A 9627-nucleotide genomic window follows, 5' to 3' on the forward strand; every position below is an offset into this window, starting at 1 on the left:
ATGTTAATTGACTGCGTATTTTGAAGTGGTCATTTAAGAATGAAAATCAAAGAAAAACAGATTGTGGTAACTTATTCGAAACGTCCCTGTCTGGCTGTATGCTGGCCTGGGGTTCGATACCCGCTCAAGCACGATTATTTCTTGTAGTGACTGCAACCTCACCAGCCTTGTGAGCTAATGATGGGATGTATGGGGGAGCCTACATGTCTACCTGCAGAGTCATCAGCCATTGCCTGCCCCTCCCTAGTCCTAGTTTGGGTGAAGATCATATACGTATATGGTCAGTCTGTATTTTATTGTCCTACTTAGGCTTTGTCAATGTTCCTTGCTTCTGCCATTCATACGCGACCTTTAAATCTGGAGCCTTCAAGGCAGTGCCTTTATATCAGTTCCTTTAGTTACCCTTAAATTTATATGATTATTATTTTCTTTTTAGTAGTACAACCTTGTTCGTTTTCTTTCTAAAATGAGACCGCAAACTCAATTCTCAGTTGATAGAACTGTTAAATTATTTGAACCATAATACCATTGTTTATATCACTTTACTATTTTGGGGTGGAATTACTTCAGACACGAGAAATTTCCTTTTTTTTTTTTTTAAATATTAAAGTATGTCATTTTACGCAATAAGACAATTTCAATTTGAAATATTTTCAGTAAACAAGTTCGAAATCAATTTATATTGCTTACATACTATAAGGGTTTTATGCTTACCCTATCACACAGGGGAACCCTACGCACTACGGAACCTACAAGATCAGTTTGTTGTATTGTACACTCTTGGGTATTTCGCGTATCTCGCAGCGTATTCCATATTAATTATCAAATCTACACTATCGAAAAACGAGAAAAACGAGAAAAACATCCGCATCTTCTTGAAAGTCTTAACATCTTCAGTCTTTCGAATGCCTAGTGGGAGGTTGTATGACCTTGGGCACGGATGTTTGAAATCTCTAGAACCTTCAGTAGACATACATCTTGGCTCTAGTTGAAACCATCTGTAAGTAGTCTCGTTTCTGCACGATTTGTAGTAATCTTTTAGATATTTTGGACGTCTGGTTCTGATAACTTAATGGGTTATTGCACATATCTTAGGCTCTATTGTAACTTTAATATGCAGCCAGTGTAATGCAGTTAGTATAGGGGTAATCGTTTCTCGGGGTGGGACTATTTATCTGTCTTGCTCCTCCGTTTATTGTGTTTTTTAATTACCTAAGTTACATTTTGGGTAGATTTTAAATTTATGGAGTTACAGTAGTGAATCATGTCAGTAACATGGTTTATCACAAGTCTCCTTACAGAATATTCATCCAGATACTTCTTTACAAAAGCAGTGTTTCTAAAGCGTATACTGTAGTAGTTGCAAGCTATATAACGTAATATTCAAAATCTCTCTCTCTCTCTCTCTCTCTCTCTCTCTCTCTCTCTCTCTCTCTCGTAAGGTGGTTCCATTTAAGTTATCAACCCCTCCATGGAAATTACCAGATATTTTATTTGTGTTAAAAAGAATATGACTGACTTAGAAGCCAGGCCTCTTTTTTTTATAGAACATGTTTCAGAACATAGAGAATCAACTTTTATACATACTGGTGACTCCAAATCTGATGCTGGCTATGGATTTGGAGTATATTGTAATGGTTTTAATTGTAGAGGTGTATTTCCTCTATCACCTTCCATATTTGCTGCTGAACTGTATGGCATACCAACTGCTATTGAGAAAATAGCGTTGGAGGAGGGTAACTTTACCATTTTTAGTGATGCAAGGAGTGTCCTTCAAGCTTGGAAATTTTTAATTCCAGTAACCCTTTATAAAGATTTTATAATGGCTTTTTATTATTGGACTGAAAGGTATAACAGTTCGATTTTGTTGGGTTCTAGCACATGTAGGTGTGTCTGGGAATGAGAAGGCAGATTTGCTGGCAAAGAATGCTGCATCCGAGTTGCTACTAAGAAGGTATCCCATTACCTGTAACGTTTTCGTACATACCCTCAAGAAATTATTTTACAATAATCGGCAGTAGCATTTGGATAGTCTAGATGGAAATAGGAGGAGAGAAATAACAAATGTCATATCTCCTTGGAGGTATAACATGATGCCCTGAAAGTGGGAGACGTCTCTTTTGTTGTCTCCGCATTGGTCACACTCGGTTGACACACGAGGTTTTGATGACTAGGTAACATCAGCCATATTTCGATGAATGTTTGGTACCCTTGACAGTGAGACATTTAATATTGAAAGAAATAAACATCTCTTTGAGGCTCGTGGTGAGAATGGCAGGTTCATCTTTGCTGAGATTCTCGGACATAATGTGTTGTACCATACTAGTGGTATTTATAAATTTATTTCAGAAGCAGGTCTTCTGAAAGCTATTTAACTGTTATGAGGATGTTTTTACTTTTATTGTTTTAAACTCTATTACCATTTATTTATTCATTTATTTATTTATAACAAATAATATCAGCGTCAATTACTTTAGATGTCAAATGCCTTATAACTCTCTCTCTCTCTCTCTCTCTCTCTCTCTCTCTCTCTCTCTCTCTCTCTCTCTCTCTCTCTCTCTCTCTCTCTCTCTCTCTCTCTCTCTCTCTCTCCTAGTAATTTGTTAATGTTTCTATTACTATCAGGGATATCATGAAGAAATTCATGTTTCCTGTTGCTTTTCGTAAATATGAGTCTCGGTTGTGGACATATTTCATTGCGTTGCTTCAGGTGCAAACAATATGAAATTATTTTTCAATCAAAATTATTGGCGTCACAAGGGTAGTTTAGAATTCTTAAAATTAATTTGGTCGTCTCATCTTCTTTGTTTTCAAGAATATCGTGAATCGATAGAATGTTCAATTCTAAGGCAGATAGGCCTACTATTTATTGCAATGAATATTACGCGACTCTGAGAAAGTATATTTCTCCTCGATTACGTTATATTGAGCTACAAAAGTTATCTATTAGCATATTAGTCTTATGTTTTAATATTCGATCATCGAAAATAGTGAATACACTAATTGATATAGCTATAACGATAAAAGTTTTTTCAACGTTTGGTCTCCATACTTGTTCCTAATTTCAATCTGGCGCGCCCTAGCATAAGACTACCGGAGTACCATCTATCGGAAGTTTTAAAAACTATTCAGAAGAGATGCGCGTGGTAGGGGGGGTGGAGGTGGGGAGTTGATCGAAACTGAGTTTCATGGAATTCGGCCGTTGAAAATCAGCAAAGCCTAACTTCATATATACCTGAAAAAGTATTTGCGATTCCAGAGGATTTCGATAACGATGAAAAATTGTTTTGGTTGTAGTTTAAGAAATATTAGTTTACTGATAAGGAATTTACCTTCATCAACATTCGGCACACTTAACCGTAAGTTCTGTCTTAAGTAAGTTAATAAAATGAAATTATAATAATCATTATTAGGCTTAGGTTTATATAATACGTGCATATAAATCATCAAATATATCTATAGTAAGAATACTTACATAGTAACTTATAACACATAAGCTAATTCTTTGTGTAGGTCTTCAGTGTCTAGAGTGTCATTCGGAAATGGAGCATGTAACAATTGCCTCTGCTATTCATGAGCCATTTTTGGAAGCCCCTTAACTGTTAAGGGGAGATAATACTCTAATGTTGACGGATACATACGTGAATGAGGAAGCTATGTTGAACCTTGTCACTAGTGTGTTCTAATGACAATTACATGGCTCTACTTCCTCAAGGCGCATATGAAAATTAAGAATATTCCTAATTATTTATTGAATCTATATATTATTATCTCCATATACATACTGTATGTTATGGGATCGGTTGCCACGCACTGGCACGCATCAATGCGTGCCAGTGCGTGGCAAAAATGCGCGCAAGTGTCAGGTAGGCTATAGTCCTCATTCATGCAGGCCTGGGTCTTTCAATTCTTCTAGTGCCTTGTGTAGCCCAGCTGAATGTTTGGCGATCTAATCTCTCTTGGGGAGTGCGAATAACATTCCCAAACCATCTCCATCTACCCCTCATCATAATCTCATCCACATATGGTACTAGAGTAATCTCCCTTAGTTTCATTTCTAATCCTGTCCTGCCATGTAACTCTCGATATCTTTCTGACTGCTTTGTTCTCAAATTTACTAAATCTATTGGAGATTGTTTCATTGTCAAACCATGACTCGTGTCCACAGAGTAACACCGATCTCACTAAACTGATATATAGCCTGATTTTTATATGTAATTTCAGGCGATTTGATGTCCAAATTTTACTTAAGCTAGCCATTGTCTGATTTGCTTTTTTCAATCTTTCAGTAATCCCCAATTCTAAAGACCCTGTATTGGAGATCTTAGTTCCCAAATACTTGAATGATTTTACCTCATTAATCCTTTCTCCTTCCAATGATATTTCATCTTGCATTGCATATTCCATTCTCATCATCTCTGTCTTTCTTCTATTCATCTTCAGCCTAACTTTGTATGATATTTCATGCATTCTGGTAAGCAAATATTGTAAATCCTCTGGAGTTCTGCTAACAAGGACAGCATCTTCAGCATACTCTAGGTCTAAGTTCCTATCCCCAATCCAGTCCAACACTTCACCATCTCTGACTGTTCTACACATCACAAAATCCATGAGGAGGATAAACAACATAGGTGACAACACATTCCTGGAGTACTCCGCTGTTCACTGGAAATTCATTTGATAATACTCCATTAACATTAACTTTGCACTTGCTATGTTCATGAACAGACTTAATGAAATTTACATATTCTCCATAAAATTGGCCGGTGCACACTATCAAAGGCTTCTTCATAGTCCACAAATGCCATTGAAAGGGGATTTCTATATTCTACGCATTGCTGTAAAACATGGCTCAAAATGAAAATTTGGTCAGAGCAATTTCTACCTTTTCTAAATCCTGCTTATTCATCTCTCAGCTTTTCATCAATCTTTTTCTCCAGTCTCTTTAAGCATACTATATATTTGCATAACAACTGGCGTAAGTGTTATACCTCTGTAATTATTGTAATCAGTCGAGTCTCCTTTTTTGTTATTTTCACCAACACCCCTAACTCCCATTCATCAGGTTTAGCTTCTTCGTGCCACATTCTACAAAGTAATCTTGTAAGTAGTCTTGGGGTCATTTCATTTTCGGCCAGTTTCATCTCAGCAGTTATTCCATTGTATCCTGGGGCTTTCCATCTCTTTAGTTTTTTTAGGATAGCTTCGACTTCAAACACACTGAATTCATTCATGGGCACATCAAGGTCTTCATCAGCTTCAGGTATATCAATCAAATTATTTCCTTCATATCTCCTATTCATAACCTCACTGGTGTTCCATCCAACTTTGTCTTTTTTCGTCTTCTGTTGCTTTAACAGAGCCATCTCTCTTTTTGACGGGTATTTGCGGCTTCTGCTTGGCCCCAGTCGAGATTTCATTAATAATTCTATGAGCAATTCTTACACCATACCCACTTCCTTAATTCATATCTTTGTCAGCCTCATCTGCTTTACCGTTACCGTTACCGATCCCATAATCCACCAGGATCGTAGGGGCGCTGCATGGTGGAACACCACAATAGGAGCCTCCACTTGTCACGGTTGTGTGCGAGTGCCTGGGTCTGGGCAAAGGTTTTTCCTGTCCATTCAGCAATGTTGTCAGTCCACCTCTTTCTCTGCCGCCCTCTTCTCCTCTTCCACTGAACTGTTCCCTGGAGAATTGTCTTGGACAGGCCACTTGATCTTGTTGTGTGGCCATACCATTTTAGTTTTCTCCTCTTCACTGTGGACAGCAGATCTTCATAGCATCCTAGGTGTTGTCTCACTCTTCTGTTTACTTCTTCATTTGTGACATGCTCAATGTACGAGATGCCAAGCACTCGTCTGAAGCATCTCATTTCTGCAGCTTGGATCTTTCTCTGTAGCTCTGCCGTCAGTGTCCAGGATTCACAAGCATACAGAAGAATGGAAATGACTAGGGCATGCAATAGTCTCAATTTGGATTTGACAGCGATGTTTTTGTCTTTCCAGATTGGATTCAGTTTTGCTAGCGCCGCTATTGTTTGCGCGATTCTTGCATGGACTTCTGGTTTGGATCCTTCTTGGCTGATGATTGCACCAAGGTACTTGAATTGTTGGACTGTTTTAAGTTGTTGACCACCGACCACGATTTTTTCTTTGATTGGTTCGTCGCTGTTTCTCATTAGCTTTGTTTTTTCAGCACTGATTTCCATTCCGTATCTGGTTGATGTTTCATCCAGACGTTTCACGAGGTTGACCAGCTCATCTTCGTTCCCTGCCAGGCCGTCAGTATCATCAGCAAACCGAAGGTTGCTGATTGTTCGTCCTCCGATGCTAACTGAGCTTACATGATCTTCGAGTGCATCTGTCATAATTTGTTCAAGGAAGATGTTGAACAGGGTTGGTGACAGAAGGCAGCCTTGGCGGACACCTACTGAAGTGTGGAACCATTCGTCTATTTTGCCTTGGGCAAGGACCGCGCGGGTTGCTTTATTGTACAGCTGTTGGATCGTCTGTATCAGTTTTTGTCCCATGTTGTACCTGTTCATTGTGGCCCAGAGGGCATCATGCCATACGCGCTCAAATGCCTTTTTGTAGTCAATGAACACGTGGAAGATGTCTTGCTGGTGTTTTGGCTGTACTTCTCACACAGAACTCGAAGATTGAAAATCTGTTCCGTTGTGCTCCTTCCTCTTCTAAACCCAGCTTGTTCTTCGGCAATGATCTCTTCGGCCTGGGGTCTCAGTCGGTTCAGAATGACTCTCAACATCACTTTGCTTGCGTGGCTGATAAGGCTAATCGTTCTATAGTTTTGGCATTGCTGTAAGTTGCCTTTCTTGGGAAGCGTGATGATGAGGGACTGTGTCAGGGTGTGGGCCAGTCACCTGTCTGCCAGATCTTGTTGCAGATACTAGTGAGGATGTCAGTCACTGTCTCTCCGCCATGCTTTATAAGTTCTGCAGGGATATTGTCTACTCCTGCAGCTTTTCCATGTTTTAGCGATCTGATCGCTTCCTCTACTTCTTCTCTCAGAACTGGGAAGTCGTCGTTGTTAGATGATTTGTGGCACGATGTTACATTGGGATCTCCATTGGTCTGGTAGTTGTAAAGGTCGGAACAGTACTCTGTCCACCTCTTCAGTATGTCTTCTTCTTCCGTGAGGCAGTTCCCTGCTTTGTCTTGGATGGTACTGACTCGTGCTTGCTTTGGTTTTGTTAAATCTTTCACGATTTGGAACGCTCGCCTACTGTTGTTCTTCTCCAGCTTTTCCTCAATTTCTGTACACTGTTTTCCAATCCAATCTTCTTTGGCTTGGTTCATGCTTTTTCTTATCTTGCGGTTGATTTCTATGTACTCTGTTGCTCCGGTGGGTGTAGTCTTGTTCTTTTTCAGTTCTCTTCTTTTGTCGCACATATCCATGATTTCATCTGTGACCCATCGCTGTGTTTTCCTGCGAACGTTTCCAAGCGTTTCTTTGCAGACTCTATCATGACTTTGTTGAATTGAGCTGTCAGCGTTTCCGCGCTGTGGTCTTTATCAAGCGTTAACAGTGGGGCAAACTTCCTCCAACTGTTGTCTTAAAGGACTCTGCGATGTTGGGGTCCCTCAACCTGTCCAGGTTAAATTTCATCCTGGTGTTCTTGGGCTTCTTGATTGTCTTCAGCCTGAGTTTGAAGTTCACAAACACCAGATCATGGTCGCTACCAACATCTGCACCAGGGAAAGTTCTTGTCGTAGCTCTTTTGATCCCCGATCTGAACCGATTTTGTACAAGAATGTAGTCGATCTGGTTGTGGTGGATTCCATTAGGTGCATGCCATGTCCAGCGTCGTGATGCCTTGTGCTCACCGAGTGTATTTGCAAGCACCGCATTGTTGTAGCTGGCAAACTCTAGTAGTCGTAGTCCTCTCTCATTGGGCACGTCATTGCACGAGGGGCCGCAGAATTCCTTCCAGTCCTTCAGTGCGTCTTAGCCTACTTTCGCATTCCAATCTCCCTGGATGATAAGTATGTCCTTTTTGTCAACTTTGTCGATGGTTTCTTGGAGTTGACTGTAGAGTGCCTCCACGGCATCATCATCCGCTTTACTGTCTAAATATTCTCTCCAGTCATTCCTGGCTTTTCTTTGGACCTCACTGTCAATACTGGAATATTTAGCATGGTCTACCTTGTAATTTTCACTACTTCCTCGAAAATTTTCAACAATCAATTACTGTCTTTGCTTCCTTTTTATGGTATCCCAAACTGTACCTTTTGATATCCATGGCTTTCTCCTTGTTACTGCGTGTCCCAAGACTTCACTACCAACTGGCTGATATATGTTCTTAATATAACACCATTCATCATTAATTGTCTGTTTTTCGTCTCTCAGTCTCTAATGACATTCATTTATAATAAAATAATCTACTAATTCATAGTTGAAGTATATTTAAGTTAACTTAATGTGACAGGAATATACAGAAACTAATTTGTTGAGTAATTTATGATATTTCTTATGTTTATTTACATAAAAAGAATAATTTCTGCTTTGTAATTTTTGCTTTCAGTTTAAGGTTAAGTTTTACTTGTAGGGCTGCTACAGGCTGCCAACGCAGAGCCCGTGTCCAGCACAAGGCTGGACAATCTTATAAGCAATACTTGTAGGGCCTACCTTTCAAGCGTAATTCATAAGGAAGTGAAAATTCATTATTCAGCTAAATGCGGAAAAATGGTTGGTTACACTACACCTTACAAATCTCACGTACGAAAAGCTTTCCCTGTGTGTAGGGAAATAACATTAATCAAAAATAGATATGCAAATTAATCGGTTGTAGGTAAGACAAATATGTATTTAAAGAGTGTGAATAGAGATAGTAGTAAGCTTCATTGCGTGTTGAGATGACTAAACCTGGACGACCTGACCAACTCACGGTATCCTCGGCTACAACATTGAAGTGGATAATATGCATTTCCCTTAATTTATAAGTAATGACATTCATTTCTTTTTAAATAAGCTACCAATGCATAGTTAAAGTATATTTAATTTAATTTTCTGTGACAGGAATATAAACAAACTCATTAGCTGAGTCATTTATTAAAATTATTTTTTATAATATAGGTTTTCAACGTCATCACATGAAATAAACTCGAATATGGTTCAACTATGACCGTGCCAATGATTAAAATAATAATACCAATTCCCTAATATCGCAAGAGGGTCTGCCCTTCTCTTTTATTCTTCTCATGTACTTCTCTTTCTCCCTATTTCCTTAATCTTTCCCATCCTGAGTACCTGCCTTTGAGCTCTAAACTGGATTGTATCCAGGGGTACTCTTTCTTTCCCCATATTCCCCACTTCCCTATTATTATTATAACCGTGCCAACAGGAACTGTTGGCTTTAATCCATCAACTATGCATTGGAAGTTTATTTGGATAGCAATGAATGTCATTACTTATGAAATAATGGAAATAGGTATTATCCACTTCAATGTTCTAGTCTAGGATACCGGGATTTGGTCAGGTCGTCCAATTAAGTCATCTCAACACGCAATGAAGCTGGCTACAATCTCTATTGGCACCCTTTTAATACAGGGTGCCATTATTATTATTATTATTATTATTATTATTACTTGCTAAGCTATAACC

General features: G+C 39.0%; 1 protein-coding gene across 1 annotated transcript; it reads right to left on the reverse strand.

Moving 5' to 3' along the window:
- Positions 1–6866: 6866 nt before the first annotated feature.
- Positions 6867–7421, reverse strand: LOC137635439 (uncharacterized). The gene has a single exon (XM_068367910.1). It carries the CDS (start codon positions 7419–7421, stop codon positions 6867–6869), a length of 555 nt encoding a protein of 184 aa, XP_068224011.1.
- Positions 7422–9627: the final 2206 nt, after the last annotated feature.

The sequence above is a fragment of the Palaemon carinicauda genome, chromosome 3 (assembly GCF_036898095.1).
Source record: "Palaemon carinicauda isolate YSFRI2023 chromosome 3, ASM3689809v2, whole genome shotgun sequence".
NCBI classification, from domain to species: Eukaryota; Metazoa; Arthropoda; class Malacostraca; order Decapoda; family Palaemonidae; genus Palaemon; species Palaemon carinicauda.

Coding starts and splice junctions, on each gene's coding strand:
- LOC137635439 (XM_068367910.1), bottom strand. CDS start 7,421: ATGGATATGTGCGACAAAAGAAGAGAACTGAAAAAGAACAAGACTACA.